This window comes from Dendronephthya gigantea, unplaced genomic scaffold, assembly GCF_004324835.1.
Source record: "Dendronephthya gigantea isolate DGI-Jeju-01 unplaced genomic scaffold, DenGig_1.0 000064F, whole genome shotgun sequence".
NCBI lineage: Eukaryota > Metazoa > Cnidaria > Anthozoa > Malacalcyonacea > Nephtheidae > Dendronephthya > Dendronephthya gigantea.
In genome coordinates this window covers 1,141,823-1,158,029 of record NW_021163074.1, presented here as the reverse complement: position 1 = coordinate 1,158,029, position 16,207 = coordinate 1,141,823, and the positions used below count along the sequence as shown (strand labels likewise).

Sequence of the window (16,207 nt, the reverse complement as noted above, 5' to 3'; positions counted from 1 at the left end):
GTAAATTAAAAGAAGAATTCACTCTGCCCGCGGAATGTAGCCGGACAATGACAGGTTTATTTATATATGGTATATGTTCAGTTGCAATAAAGCATCCGTTTTATCAGTGTAAAAATATATATTTATAATAGGATTTTTAATAATAATAATACTTTTATAGAGGTCAGTTATTCAAAAACCTGTTAACGTACGCTAACCCAGGGTTAAAGTTAAACTGCTTTTAAACAACCAGCGGCCCACAGATCGACACAGTAAAGGAATGCAATCAAAATGCCGTATGAATTTAAATTAAAACAACTAAAAAATAATATATTCACTCCATGCATTGTACATTCACGATGGGGTATATGCGGTTTTCATGGTTGCTATCAAAACAAGATGAACAGCAGGTAGTGGTCAACAAGAATTTATAAACCTGCTTTATACATTCATAATACTGAACTGAAAATTTAGCGTCGCTTTTAATCAAACTTTCTTTGCACGGACAGATATGCCAAACTCATCTAGAGGTAAGTCAAATGGGGCTACACTTCGAACGGCACATACAGCGGTAAACGGTTGTATTCAATGCCAAAAAGTTAATTTCGGGCAACGCCATGCAGGTAATTTCCCACGTCAGAGATGATAAAGAAATTCTTCTTTTAAAAACCTTTTTTAATAGCAGATGGGAAAAGTATAGTTAAGTTTTAATTAAACGCGTGTAGCACATGTACACCTATATATGGAACCAACATTATACCATATATATAGTCATAGAAATGTGATATACTATATCATATATATAGCTTATAGGAATGAAACACCTGCTGAAAGAATGTAATCACTTTTTGGTGTGCATTAAATAGACTAAACAGTGAAATAGAAGCGTCAGTGCTCTAAACATAATAGAAGCACTCTCGTTGACTAAAAGTAGAAGTGCAATAATTGATCATAACAATTCTAAATTGTGCTTCTTGCGTTCTCGCTGAGAGTACTAATAATCCAGTTGCATATTGCATCACTGGCATGCCTATCATCTATTGTTGTTAATGCGTTCGGGCCCTGAGATTAAAAAAAAGCTCTTCATGAGGTTATGAGCTTAACAATTAATGTACGGCAAGTGTAGGATTCCTTTCATTTCATCAAGTAAGTTTCATTTTAAAAGATTTAAAATGTTCCTGGAAAACCTTTTTCTATATACAATATATAGGACTTAGTTTTCAGATGCGCTTATAACACTGATATTTTCGTAATCTGTCCATGACACTTGCAACGTATAAAACGAAAATTGCTCTGCGTACTTGAAATTTCTATCATATTATTATTACTGATATGATAAACGACAACTGTAAAGGAGGTAAATTACTCTGAATAAAGTGGTTAGATTTTGTAGACAATTATTCCTCATGAATGCAACGGTTGATTTTGTGACTAGGATTTTGTGACAAAAACATTTTTTGTTTTTGTGAATCGTGACAGAATTCATGCATGCAGCTGAAGTGAAATAATTCTACAATCAGTTGCATGTTCGTGCTTTGTTATACACCGAGTTAATCTTGCTAATTTGAATAATGATTCTAATTGCATGCTTAGTATCGCTTAGCCTAAATATATCTGTAGGTATATAACTTGGCTAAACAGCGAGGAAGTTAATGCTTTGTTACAGGTTGAAATCATCTCATTTAATGCAAAGGTTAATGCAAAGCAAATATGCCTAAATGCTCTTTATCATAAGTGCTATAAGTATTTTTAAACATGGGGTTCAGTGTCGTGCTGTTTGTGGTATATAAAACCGCTTTCAGTTTAAAAATTTCGATTGAAATTAGGACGCGTACAGGGGCTATAACTAGGACTTTTGCAACCAAACCGCTCAATAAAAAACGGATTGGAATATAAGTACTGATGATAACTAATATAGAAAGTGCATGGGTTCCTGTAATCGTATGAATATTTGCTATGGCAACGATGACGTAACATATATTAATACAACGATCGTATATGACCATCGACACTTTTTAAAAATAAAAAATATTTAACGATAAACGAACATCAACTGTGCAAAGTAACAAATCATACAGTTATTTAACACCAAGCGAGAGTTGAAGTGCACTTATTGTCTCCCTAGTTATGCGCTAGCTTAGGGTTATTTATGGTGACTGATCCTTGTCCCGTATAACACCGTACGTCCAACGACAAACACCGACAAACACTACGCACGATAATCTACACTAATATGACGTCTCGTCTATATGCAGCAGCTATAGCTACATGTCTTTGCATGACACTCGCTTTAATTACGGCGTAATTGATGACTATAACAACGCCCACTTGCAATAGGCCGTATTCTCTGGCACGAAAAGTCGCTTAGAAAACGATTTTCGTTGCCCCCCTTCGGGCACTACTTGAAAACACGATAGAAAATTAGGATAAATTATAGAAAGTCTAAATTCACTTGTTTTCACCTTCACAAACCTGCAGTTTTCGAGCATTTCATCTTCGAAAAATCAGTAAATTTGCATGTTTTGCAATACACCGACGCCATTTTGATTCAGGAAATGTATTGGATACTTGGTGTAATATACGACATATATTGCAGATTCAGCAGTTTTATACCGGGATTTAAATGAAGTTTCCAGCATTTTTGCTGCGCAAGCAGGTTTCAACAAGGAAGCTTTGAGTGGAGTTTTACGAGGTTTTTCACAAATTTTCATAGTTTTTCTAAACTAAATTAGTCAGAGAAGACTTAGACAATTTTGCTTACACGCATCAAAATCATCCACGGGCGTTTTGTTTCAGTCAAGTTATATGAAATAATTACTACACAATTCCTTTCCTGCTTAACCTTTGTTTTATATTAACTACTTTTATAATACACACGTTTTCTCAACAAAACTATTTACAACATCTCAGTTTTTTTACAAAGTTAATTACCAACGCCTTTATCTTATTATCATCAATCCACTAAAAAAACGAATTTTTTGAGCGAAGACCCAGACATCTTTACGAAGTTGAAAGAGAACAAATTTCAAACATTTTCCTTATGAAAACGTGAGAGGACTTGTGAAAACTGCCAAGTTGGCCCAGTCTAAACTTGCTGAAGTATTGGAACCTGAATCTGGAAATCCAGAAGTCAATGTTATTCAGTCGATGAAAGGAAAATGCAAAACATTTGGCGATGATGCAGAGAGACAACGAAGAGCTGAAAAGTGAAAAAGGAGTCCAGAAAGTTCACATCTTCGGAAAAGATCAGAGTGTTCCAAAATAGTGGAAAAAGTGTTTAAGATCCGGTGAAAACAAGGAATCCCTCATATATTTTTTATGTGAACACTGGAGGTGATGGGACTCCTCCCGGTGGTTTTCCATTTCAACTATGTACGTAACTGCTAAAGAAAGATGCTATGTTTTATATCCCGGTGATTCCCCGAACGATAGTGTTACAAGTAATGAGGTGTCTTCGCTTCATAGCAACCACGAAAAAGCAGACACTCGTTTAATTCTACATGCTAACCACGCAGCAGCAACGTACGATAAAGTTGTTATCAAAATCCCTGATACAGATGTTCTTATACCTGCGATTACCATGCAACAACAGATGCAAAAAGAGATTTTCTTTTGACTGGCACGGGAGATGGACGTCGTTGCGTATTTGTAGCAATTATCTCGAAATTCTTGGGCGTAGATGTTGCTCCTTGTTTACCAGGCTTTCATGCTTTTACCGGTAATGGCATTAGCAATCAAGCAGCATCATAGTATCAGTGTTTAAGTGCAGAAATTGATCTTTCATCACCGGTTGGCAATGGCTGGACGTTTGACGATAAAGAGCTAGAGATAACTTGGATGACACGCCCACCCGCTCCGCGATCTTAAATTGAGTGTGCTGAGTGAAAGTGCAAGACTGGATGCTCGACCATGCGTTATTCCTGCAAAAAGGCTGACTTAAAATGCACCGACCTATGTTTGTGTGGTGATTGCCAGAATGCAGTGGTTGAAGATGGTAATGAGAATAATAGCAGTTATGGCCTGGCTCAATCTGATGACGATGATGAACTTGAAGGATCAGGATCTATTCTGGATTTCGGAGATGACGTCGATGATGAGTTGTGGTATTAGCTGTCCGATTAAAAGGGTTGAGTTCAACGTTTCATTTGTGTTTTGAAATCATAAGGCTCTTGTAATTCTCCCACATTTTATTTGGTTGAAATTGATTTAAGATACGCAGTATGTTGTTTCTGTATTATATAGTTTTAACTATAGCAAGTTAGTTTATTATAAAGGAGAGTAGCATCAGTGTATGGGGTAGTAAGGTTGTAGGATAATGCGTTCTTTTCTTATTTGCAAAATTCCAGACTTTGTTGTCTGCCAATTTGTTATGTGTTTTCTTTTCGGGTCAAAGAAAGAAAGATCAGCAATGGAAGAATTACCACAATTCAATTCTAAGAAGAAAGAGAAGCGTTGGCTTTTAACCTGTAAAAGCGTTGCTGCAGCATGGGAGGGAGAACACGCTCCAGATTTTCCCAGATTAAAAGAATTGTGTAGTAATTATTTTATATAAATTGACTAGAAAGAAAACGCTCGTGGATTATTTTGATGCGTGTAAATAAAGTTGTTCTTACTTATTTGTAAATTCCAAGAGCAGAATGCTATAAAAAAATCACAAAATTTCGGATGTTTTTCCGATTAATTTTGTCTGTTCTCTGACTAATTTAGTTTAGAAAAACTATGAAAATTTGTGAAAAACCTCGTAAAACTTGACTCAAAGCTTCCTTGTTGAAACCTGCTTGCCCCGCAAAAATGCTGGAAACTTCATTTAAATCCTGGTATAAAACTGCTGAATCTGCAATATATGTCGTATATTACACCAAGTATCCAATACATTTCCTGAATCAAAATGGCGTCGGTGTATTGCAAAACATGCAAATTTACTGATTTTTCGAAGATGAAATGCTCGAAAACTGCAGGTTTGTGAAGGTGAAAACAAGTGAATTTAGACTTTCTATAATTTATCCTAATTTTCTATCGTGTTTTCAAGTAGTGCCCGAAGGGGGGCAACGAAACTGAACGATAATCGGCCACAGAATACGGCCTACAATGTTAATTGGCCTGCAATCGCTGTCTATACCACGCAATTCAGGACGGATTAAGGTGATGACGATACATGCATGTGATACAACCTCAAGTAACATTGCATGACTCGCAATTCCAGACATCGCTTCATTCCTATTTAAATTTAACACTAACGTCATTGCATTGCTAAAAGCCACCCTGTCAACCCTGTGGCTGTGTTACAGGGCTTTTAATGCGGTGTCACTGAGATAACTTTGAAAGAATGGAATTTTTTTCCGCCAAGGTAAACGTCTAAATTTGGATCGATCGTATTAAAAAAATATTTCATGGTATCTGAAAACAATTTGAAAATCAAGTTCGCTAAATTAGATTGAATCAATGGTCGTAGAACTTTCAGCCTTTCAGATTCATTAAATATCTTCAGAATACATTCTATCAATGAATTATTGATTAGTAAATCCATTTCCACTTAACATCATCAAGCAAAAATGTTACCTGCAAGGTTGGTGTAAGAATACTTTGGAACCGTGGCCACAATTAAGCTTCAAGTGACTGTATTTCTTTTTTAAGAGCTGTTCAATAAATAGCTCATCAACTTTTTTAAAACCTGTTCAATAAACAGTTGGCTCGAGGATGGTCCTCATGCAAGTGTATTTAATAGTTAAGTTGAAAACGATAAGAACAGACTTTGAATTCTTTAGTATTTTATGTTAAGGCCGTAGCGTGATCGACATCATGGCGTGAGTGACTAGCAACTCATTCAACTTCCTTCGTTTCATAAACAATTAACAAATAACAACAATTGTGAGCAGCCAGAAGTCATTATAATTTACGTTGGCACACACACGCACCAGTCATAAAACTTTAACATTTGCTATACTAGGCTCACTTTAGAACCGCTCGCGCTGGTCATACATACTACAAGGAGTAACAGAAGTCAAAGACCGCTTATGTGTATAGATTTGTTTTCACGACATAAAACAAATTCTAAATTATTCCATATATATTCAGGTATACAGTAAAGTAAGTTGATAATTCAGTATATATTTTGATAGTTTCTCAATCGCGTAGCAATATACGAAACCAAACGAATCAGTCATGGTAATTCGTGGGCAAATCGCACTGGCTTATTTGTTTTAAAAAACTGTCAATCATTCTGTCAGGATGTATTATTACACCACTTTCGCGTAGCATGCCCTCTAAAGTTTGTAACAAGTTGTCACATCGTTGCCACCTAGCCTGTCCCTAAATGTGAAGCCAAGTTGCTTTATAAGCTAGCTATAACAATGCTTAGACGTTTAGGTTATCCTCGTAGTGGCAAATTTTTGAAGCTGGTTAACACAATTGGTCTTGCTAAAAACGAGCACGGCCAGGGGTGAATATTCCTTTAAACGTTCTAGGAAATGGGTTGTCAATTTGTCATGATCAAACCAGTGCACACGCGTGTCATTTATGCTGTAAATTTAAGTTTATGAATTTAAGTTTATGAATCTTAGGTTTGCAGTTTCCCATCAAAACAAATATAAAAGATATTTATGTATAACAATATCATCATTCTTATTCACCACAGATCATCACCCAGCGCTAAGCCCGGAATTTCATCACAACGCAAGAATGGTGAAGCCATATAAGAAGCCAAAATCTCGTCCAGCACTCTGCCTCCTCGTGTTGTGTGGTTCAGCCCTAATGTTTTTTGCTCTCGTTCTAATTGGTTGTTCGTTTGCTATAAATTACGATGAAGACCTTGACTTTGATGACTATAAACTCGACGCTAAAATTCAAAGTCAGTTTAATTACAATCAGTACTGGGCTGGCGTTCCGGTAGGTCAAAGGATTCGCAGGAAAGGCTGTATTTGAATTAAATGGTCTTTTCTATATTTTTTCTAAAAATATGTAATTATTTTAAAATTTTACAGTTTTTTGTAACTGGTGCCTTAGTATTATTTTCGGGGATCTATCAGAGATCAAGAGGACTGGTAAGTTCGCTCACTATCCAATTCTATTGTCCACCTCTGAAAATGGTGGTGTCCGCTGACCATTGGAATATCACAACATATCGTGAACCTTACATGTTCGTGCAATAAAGTGACATTATTTCTGCTGGGACCATATTCGGACCATTGTTTAACAGATCTAGTTACTCATTCAACTATGTTCAAAAAACACAGGCCATTCCTAATCTCCCTAGAAAATATTGTACTTTTGGAGTTTTCGGGAGTGCGCATCTTGAAATGATGCTAGTTTTACATCTCTTCCGCACTTGCTCGGCAAGATGTGGGTAGTCATTTTTCAGACATGCGCAAAAAATCAATTATTATACGGCGTCAAGAAGCATTTCAGGCTCATCCTTCGTAAATGTTTCTGTCAAAATCACAGAGCTGCATAACGCTATTCATTGCTTCCTTTCAGACGATTACGACTGTGATATTCTGTATCATATCTATCACTCTAACTCTGTTCGTTGTGGCATTGGACAGCGACAGCTTCGGCCATTGGAATAAATTAGAACGGGAAAAAGCTTACTGGGACTCTAAGAGCGGTTACAGCTGTGGAACAGATAATGCTTCGAAAACCTGCAAGTGCACCAGTTCCTCTTCTTGTAAGTGTAGCATTTATAGGTAAAGTTCATGCCGCATTAACAGACTGGCTCCAGCGCCCGTGTTTTTTCGATAGGTAAATTTGCTCCATTCCCGTTGTCTAATCATGGAATGGGAAATTATTGACGACAGTTGATGAAATCCAATGACACAGGCTGGGTTTTAATATATCTAACCTTGTCTTTATCTTGTTCTTTTCAGCTCAAAATATCAGTGACTATGAATGCAATATTGTGCGAAAACTTAGTTCTTTGTATGGCGCTGTTATCGCATCATCAATCATGGTCACTTTATTCAGCATTACAACCATTGTTATCATTATCAAGACACTGTCGTGGAAACGAATAGTTTATGTAAGTAACCAAATGTTCATGGTAATAAGCATAAGAACTGAAGTTTATAGAACCGCTGAAATTAACTTAAGAAGTTTTAACATTTACTAAGTTTTTCATTTTAATGTTTTTTCATTTATTAATAATATTAATAATAATAATTATTATTAATAATTCTCAATTGTGAACAATAATGTTCGAGTACAATTGACTACAGACTACAGATATTGATTTAGCTAGGTTGCAGACTTTCACGAAAATCTTACCAGGCTATATATTTCTGCTTAATACCTCTCTACTTATAGCCACCAATGCGCACCCCATCCCAAGAACTAATCTATATATTTATCGGTGCGTAACTCATCTGGTATCTCCAAAACGAAGTCATTGATTGCAATTGCGTGGTTTTCAAAAAATCAATGGAAATTTCGACTATTTTCGAATTAGGCAATAGTATATTACAATTTTTAAACTACTGGCCAACAAAAAAAGTTTTAACATAAAAAAATGAAACATAGACGTGAAACATGGTGTTTCAAGACTTTGAAAGTATAGTTATAGTTCCAGTATATACTGTGCAAGTGTCAGTACTGACGTTGCATTGCAAGGACTTATATTTGACCCATGAAGTACCATTGTAAAATATAAAAATAAAAATATCCTCTTCTCTTTTACAGCCAACACACAGCTATTACAACAGCGCAGACGATTACTACATGGACACAGGACGTCGCACACCATCGCATATTGATCTCCCTGTAGCGAAACGAGCAGCAGACTTTTCGGAATCAAACGGGAGGAAAGCATTACCTTACAGAAACTATCCATTCTAAAATGAACTTAAACTGACAAACAACATGCTCTCTACAAATATAACTTTTAAAAAAAATTGAAGTTGACGTTTCGTTTTAATTTTCAAAGACAATCAGGAATAAGTGAATTTGCAAACGGTAAATTTTGCGAATTCGGAACTTTGAACCAACATTTAAGAATGTGTTATTGAGTTCATTTGCATAAGAAATTCGTTGAATATTCTAGCCTGTATAATGATGGTATAAATGCTTGCGAAACGGAAATTCACGAGCACAGTAATTTTACACTTATTTTAATGATCTTTACTGGATATTTTAACGTCAGCAATAAATGCATACCGATTCATGCATGCATGCAAGAAAACATCTACGATAGATGAAACAATTAAGCTAACGAATTATAATATGTACCCGACAGTTTTTACCAAACTAATTATGGTATACTTAAAACTTGTATTTTGTAACTACACGTATGATATATTTTATATCGTTCTCCTGTCAATATACTGTTATGAAAAATAAATATTATTGTGTTTTAAACCCATTATTAGCCCACGTCACCCGAATCGTAGTCGTAGGATGTATGCATAAAACGGCATAGCACTGGCACTACAGGCCGAGACGAATTACCACGGCGCAAATAAAAAATACATTCAATTTAAGACTTTAAAACATCTGGGTATATAGTATAACAAACATGTTTATTAGGTAGTGGTTGTATACGTTTTTCTGAAATGGGTAATTATATAAATAATTATCCAGTAAAATATTTCCGCCTCTTTTTTTGTGCTCCTCGATGGACACAGACTACAGTGCAATCATTTTAATATAGATCAGTGGCTGTGATAGTTTTTCCCTGATGAACGATAGATGATAAATATTACGGAGTTTACGATTATAGACTTTACGTGGTTCTTGAGCTGCAGTGACGATCGAGCAGTAACGGTCTCAAATAGAGAAAATGTTATTGGCAAGCTCGCTGATATATACAAAGAACCCTATAAATTCACTTGACTTGAAGCATCGAAAAACTCTTTGATATCCCTGGCCGGAAATGTATCATTCTTTTTAAATGTTTTGCATATGCATTTAAATGCATGTATATAAACGCGTATAATTGCATTCTAGTCACCTGCAGTCGCCTTTAAATTATAACCTTGACCGATGCCAATTAATGAGTGATTGGCTACATAGAGATCATTTTAACGAAGGGCGCGGTGGTTGGAAATAGTTTAATTTTGAAGCTACATAACTGTATTGCCGTCGCTTTAAATTATTTCGCTCTTTAATAGGTCCCCGAACATAAAACCTTGTTTATCTCCGCAGAGTCGCCATTCGCGTATTGCTTGGAGTATCGAATTGTGTGAGAAAATATGCGGAATAAGTCGAGTTCATACTTTTTAGCAATTCTAGCACTGGTAGGTTTTAATTATATAAAATCTTTATCTCAAACCCGGTTTGTTTATAAAATCAATGATGAAGGCTTTTTTGTAAAGACGGCTTTGGACTTCCTCTGTGCAGTGGACGGAGAGAGAGGTCTTGATTTAAGAGTTTGAGCTGAAAAGAGTATAGGCTGAAGTCTTACATGGACTGAATCTACCGTTTGCTAACTAACCTTACTTCTGAAAATAGTTTAATGCCCGTAATGAAAACGCAAGTTGCATTCTCTATTGGAATTTCAGATCATCCGTTTATCAGTATAAGAAACTCGATCTATGTAATCAGTATTATTATTCCATTTTTAAGAAAATGAATTTTTATTTGTGCACATCCTTTTTCAATCATATATAGGGAATTCAGTTGTTCCAGGCGAGCTGAAAAATCTAGCAATTGAAAATAAGAATTTCTCACGACGTGAAATGAGAAAGTCTTTCATGTGAGTTTGCATATTTCTCACAGTTGCTGAATCACAAATAACCAATGAAAACTCCCACTGAAATGAAAATACAAACATGTCATTTGTCGAAGAGTTTTGTAAAATAGTACGAGTGCTTGCGTGTCTATTTTGAGGGAATGATTGACCGAGGTCTTAATTCACATACCAAAGCACAGTCGGGTGCCGGAGATTGTTATGGGAGGCATGAATATTTGCTGCCTACACATAACGACCAATTTTGCAACCATTCAAATTGCTCGACGGGTGTCTGCTCCGATTCAATGACCAACCCAATAATATGAGGCGAAGATCATTCCATTCCAAAATAGAATTCCTAAGCGCCATTCTCATCGAACGAAGCTTGAATACACAACACCCATTTTCGAGTTCGTTCAAACCTGAACTGGTGATTTATTTCAAGCATGGATCCGTACTACAGTAAGCCGCCAAGGCCTACCTCAAGGACTCGAAGATCAGGCATGGCACTTTTCTCACTGGTACTTCTGGGATGTGGAATCGTTTTCTTCGGAATTGTAATGATTGCGTGTTCATTTGTGATAAATTATGCCGATGATTTCGAAACTTCTGATACAATTACACCTGGTATAGAAAATATCGAAACCAAGGTCCAAAGTGGCTTCTCTTATTGTCAATATTGGGCAGGCATTCCTGTAAGTACTTTATTTGTAATCTATATAATCGAAACATTCGAAAATATTGCTTTGTTTCCGGAAGAATTTGATACAATCAAGATGTAAATACAACTTATTCAAGTACCAAGTTGACAAAAGAAGCAAAAATATGTCTGTATTTTTCAATGGCTTATAATATATGAAGTCATAATAATAATATTAGCTATGTGCCTATGTAGTTCGTATAAATTCCGTTTGCTGATTTAGCATTAAAATATAAAATCATACATTTTATTCAGGATCAGCTAGTGTTAATCGTTGCCACCCATTCCCTCGATTACTTTGATCAGCTATAAAGTCTTTCTATCGGTGTACATAATAAGTCTATCAAAGAACGTTGGCTCATCCACGAAAAAATAGGATTCGTAGCATTATAAAAGAGTTCACTTTTTTTAGTAATCTCGTGCTATTAAATTACTTTTAAGCCACATATTAAGCCACACACTAATTAAGCCACATATTAATGTTTCACATGAGAAATTGTTGAAAAATAGATCCCAACGTTGGATTGTGAATAAAATTTTGAGCTTTCAAAATGTTTTTACTAGAAACATAAAAATGCCAAAAATGTCGACGTCGGATGTTTTACCTATAATAAGCCAATATATATTTACCATTTGGTACTGGTTGTTAGAACTTAGAACGAATTCTTGTTAAGTATATACTTATCATTATTAAAAAGTTAATTTGAAAAAATATACCATTCAATTAAGGTACGTAGTTACCCATTTAAAAGTTGCCGGAATTTAAGGTTCTCATTTTGAACTATATGGTGTTATGGTGAATGGCGCAAGTATCGAATTACGAGATTTTGTATTAAAAATTCCATGTAAAATAAAACTGGAAAATGGAATAACCAGAAAGGCATTATGAGAGCATAACTTGTGGTTATCTTTCTGAACTGATGACAATGGCGGGGCTACATATAGAAATGCGGATATAAATGAAATTCTTGGCATCAATATTTTTTCTTTACACGTTGTATAGGCTACAAGGCTTTTCTTAACTACAATCCTGGCCAAAACATTGACGACACTCAGTGTTAATTGACACTACAGTCTGTAGTCGCGGAATATATTTCAAAATTCCCCCCCTTATCCCCACAAATCAATGTTGCATGGGTGATGTGTCAAAACTCAAAACTCATTCAAGCATTTAGCATGGACTCAACATTGATTAGGTGGGCGAGGGGGAAATCGACACAGAAATCTTGATGTTTTGCGCAAAAAAACTAGAAATCAATTAGACTGTAGTCAATGGTTTTGGCCAGGATTGTAGGTCCAGTTTGGCTAGGAGCCAATATATTGGCGAATACAATATGCCGATTGCTTTACTTGTATACAACGTGATGCACGATTTTAGGATCAGTATGAACATTTACTGTTAGGTGTTGTGTTATAAGACCCTGCATGTTATGGTGCAATTTTTCATGCCACTTGCAATGCAATTCTACTTTTAAGAGATCTAAATCAGTAATGTGTTTTCGAAATGTAAGTATGATAGGTAGTGTAATAAACATATTAAGTTTTGTAGTGGCCAAATTTACATCTCTTTGCAAAATTGCACCGCGTAACAGGGACTATATACATAATTATAATGCCTTGAATGGCTTGGAAAGTATATATATAACAGCGGAGTCACCATAATTTGTATTCGGGCAATGAGATCACATATCACAGGGTGTCATGAGCTCCGTGTGCCGTTTTAATAGTTTACATGACTCTTGAAATTGTTAAAATTAATTAGCTATCAGGAGCCGGTTGTTCAAAAGGCGTTTAGCTTAAACGGTGGATAAGCCAAAGTTTAAAAATACTCTTATAAATCTTGGGTATGGCTGAACTTGTAGCTTATGCATATAATATGTACTTCCATTGAAAATTAAACTATAAACATCGAAATATTTCAGCTCAGTTGTTCAATAAATAGATAATTTTTGACACCAGCCCCAGATGTCATTAAGTTGTTTGAAATATCCTGTCGATATTCCTTGGCACAAACATATTAAATACAGAAGTAATGAGAAATTTCTCACGCTATAGGAAACCTTTCTATGCTATCGTTTAAATTATTGGATCCTAACGTTCTAATAAAATTCTTCGCAGATGATAGAAGTCATAGAACAATTATATTTCCACTACACGTATGCTGAAGAATTTTAATTGACGCCATCGTCCATACGAGGTGAAAATATGTGATGCTGAGTGACGAAAGTTGTACTGGCAACTTTATTTTATAAACAATAATACCATGACCATGTTATATATATAGCTATTTCTATGTGTATAAAACTCGAGATACGTAGTTGTTTATTGTTAAACTGGCATGGTTCGGGTACACATTTGTTACTAATCACCTTTGTTTAGGCTATGGTTTAAATGGACATGATTATTATAACTCTGTTTACGGCCAACCTCGTACCTCGGGTTTTCGTTTTCCTTCTCGCAAAGTTCATTCACGAAGTTTGTTTTCCATTTAAATTTGCCTACACAAAAACTTGCATAACAAAGATTTTGAAAAACCAATACTTTTTCCCGCCAAAAGTGATGTTTTACCCTAGCGCGTTGTGCATGTTTCGTAACGTAAGGAACAGACGAGGCGGTTTGGACCCCGCTTATTACCTAGCCTTCCTAAGGCGTCTCTCTAGCCGCGTCGTGAATCGTAAACTCTCTAATTTAACCACCTGGGGCCTGTAATTTGCATACGTGTAATTTGCATACGTCAGTTGGTACTGCAAATATATATAAATTATAAATACATAGCTACAGCCTACATACTGGGGCTAAAATATGTTTGAGCATACATGTATGTATACAATACATGCAGTATTAGAATCAGTTACAGTATTTTCATACTTCGTATGACTACTCTACTCGATTTTCTTTGAGGTGTAAGGATGATAAGAAGTTGCTCGAGAAACGTATCTGTAAGAAAACATTTTTAGCTGGATCGTTTATATAAATAAAGCAATAGACTGATTAGGAACATCTCTCCTTGAGCAGATTAGTTGGTTCATATAATTTTAATATCATACTGATTATTAAATTGTTCACAATCTCGTGATCGATGATTTACGTATTTATATATATTTCCAAGTGTATATATACTCATTTATTTTTACAGTTCCTTGTCACTGGCGTGTTGGTGATTTGCTCTGGAGTTTTTCAAAAGAATAGAGGACTGGTAATTAAGACATTATTTTATGTCCCTTATAAGGCGGATTTCCACTTGCAGCGAAATCGCTCGCTAGCGAAATATTTGCATATTTTCTTTTGAATTGAGAACAGTCAAGTCGCACTAATTCATTTATGCTGTTAAAATTCAAAAGAAAATATGTAAATATTTCGCTAGCGAACGATTTCGCTGTAAGTGGAAATCCGCCTTTAGTCTTAAGGCGGATTTCCACTTACAGCAAAATCGTTCGCTGGCGAAATATTTGCATATTTTCTTTTGAATTGAGAACACTCAAGTCGCACTAATTTATTTATGCTGTTTAAATTCAAAAGAAAATATGCTAATATTTCGCTAGCGAACGATTTCGCTGTAAGTGGAAATCCGCCTTTAGGTTATACGTCGCATTTTGGTCGCGTCTAATGCAATTCAAACAATGGATAATGAGATGTTAATGAAGGTTAATGAGGTTTACCAGCTCAATATCTCTTGATTGAATTGCATTCGACGCGACCAAAATGCGACGTGTAACCTAGAGAATTGCTATAGAGAATTTATGTTAGTTATGTAATTAGGAAGTTATCGATCAAGGGGAACATTTTCTGGCGAAATATTAAACGACTCACCAATTACGTCTCTTTCTTCAGTGTCATAGCCAAAAATGTTACTTTCTCAGGTTAAGACTTTGAATACGAGTGAGGTGATTTTGTTCTTACATATAATAAGCAGAAATTATAATACATATAATATCTTACATATAATAAGCAGAAATGTTCAGAAATTAAGTATCGCATTGCTTAATCTGGCACTGCATCGAACATGGTCACATAAAATCGTCTTATATTTCACCAAATTTTGCAACTAAAAACTTTTGGCTTATGTATTTATTGTCATTCACAGACAATCACAACAGTCATTTTTGCATTGGCGTCTGTGTCTCTTATGTTTTTCGTCATCGGTCTGGATGGATCGAATTGGCATTACTGGAACCAAAAGCATAGAATGAAAATATACTATGATAGCAAGAGTGGAATTGATTGTACAAGTACAAGTGGAACGTGTACCTGCTCTGTAGGTAAGAATGATAATTTTGATTGTACTTTTTCAACCTCAGCCAGGGCTTGACGACCGGGAACCGGTTGTTCAAATCTACATTACCTTTCAACCTTTAGCCTGCGGTGCAGACGCTTCGAAGCGCCTGCACCGCAGGCTATTCAACCTTGGGTTAAATTTTAATCAGTTTTTTTAGTGTGCTTCTAAAACTCCGCTCGTTTCAAAACTTCACAAAATATGACTTCTATTGAACCAGAAAATACTCGGGGAGAAAATATTCAACTTCTATAATTAAAAGAAGCGATAAAAAAATTGATGTAAAGGTGATTTGCATTAACCCTGTGATTAAGTTAACCGTCTTTTGAACAACTGGCCGGCTGATGTGACACCCCCAAATAATTCAGAAAAAAGGAATTTCCTGTACGCGGGCAAAAAATTGGTCATTTTTTCGTTATGAAAGTTCGTCGATATCACATGACACCACCCCCCAATCCTAATTCGCTCACCACGCCCCAGTTATCTGCTTTTTTCCTCCTCGTAGGTTTTATTAGAGTATAAAAATTATATGGCCTCATTTTGTTTTTAAGCAATTGGACCAGTAGGTGCCTCGTGTGACGACCTAAGTGCATTGAGT

General features: G+C 35.7%; 1 protein-coding gene across 5 annotated transcripts; it reads left to right on the top strand.

Moving 5' to 3' along the window:
• The first annotated feature begins 406 nt into the window (after positions 1-406).
• LOC114530666 lies at positions 407-9,277 on the top strand. Of its 5 annotated transcripts, none has more exons than XM_028552265.1 (6): positions 407-509; positions 6,614-6,864; positions 6,960-7,019; positions 7,453-7,642; positions 7,842-7,993; positions 8,650-9,277. In XM_028552265.1, the coding sequence occupies exons 1-6, from the start codon at positions 491-493 to the stop codon at positions 8,803-8,805; spliced, it is 828 nt and encodes a 275-aa protein (XP_028408066.1). In that variant the 5' UTR covers positions 407-490; the 3' UTR covers positions 8,806-9,277. The 5 variants fall into 5 exon arrangements, with proteins under 5 accessions (XP_028408066.1, XP_028408068.1, XP_028408065.1 ...); XM_028552267.1 differs by lacking the exon at positions 407-509 and adding an exon at positions 5,242-5,326; XM_028552264.1 differs by lacking the exon at positions 407-509 and adding an exon at positions 5,934-6,054.
• The last annotated feature ends 6,930 nt before the right edge of the window (positions 9,278-16,207 follow it).

What these genes read in the sequence shown, in the direction of transcription:
- LOC114530666 (XM_028552264.1), top strand. Translation starts at nt 5,994, where the DNA reads ATGTGTATAGATTTGTTTTCACGACATAAAACAAATTCTAAATTATTC. An exon ending in AGTACTGGGCTGGCGTTCCG is followed by an intron (nt 6,865 to 6,959) that starts GTAGGTCAAAGG and finishes AAAATTTTACAG; the next exon opens with TTTTTTGTAACTGGTGCCTT. An exon ending in CGTGGAAACGAATAGTTTAT is followed by an intron (nt 7,994 to 8,649) that starts GTAAGTAACCAA and finishes TCTCTTTTACAG; the next exon opens with CCAACACACAGCTATTACAA.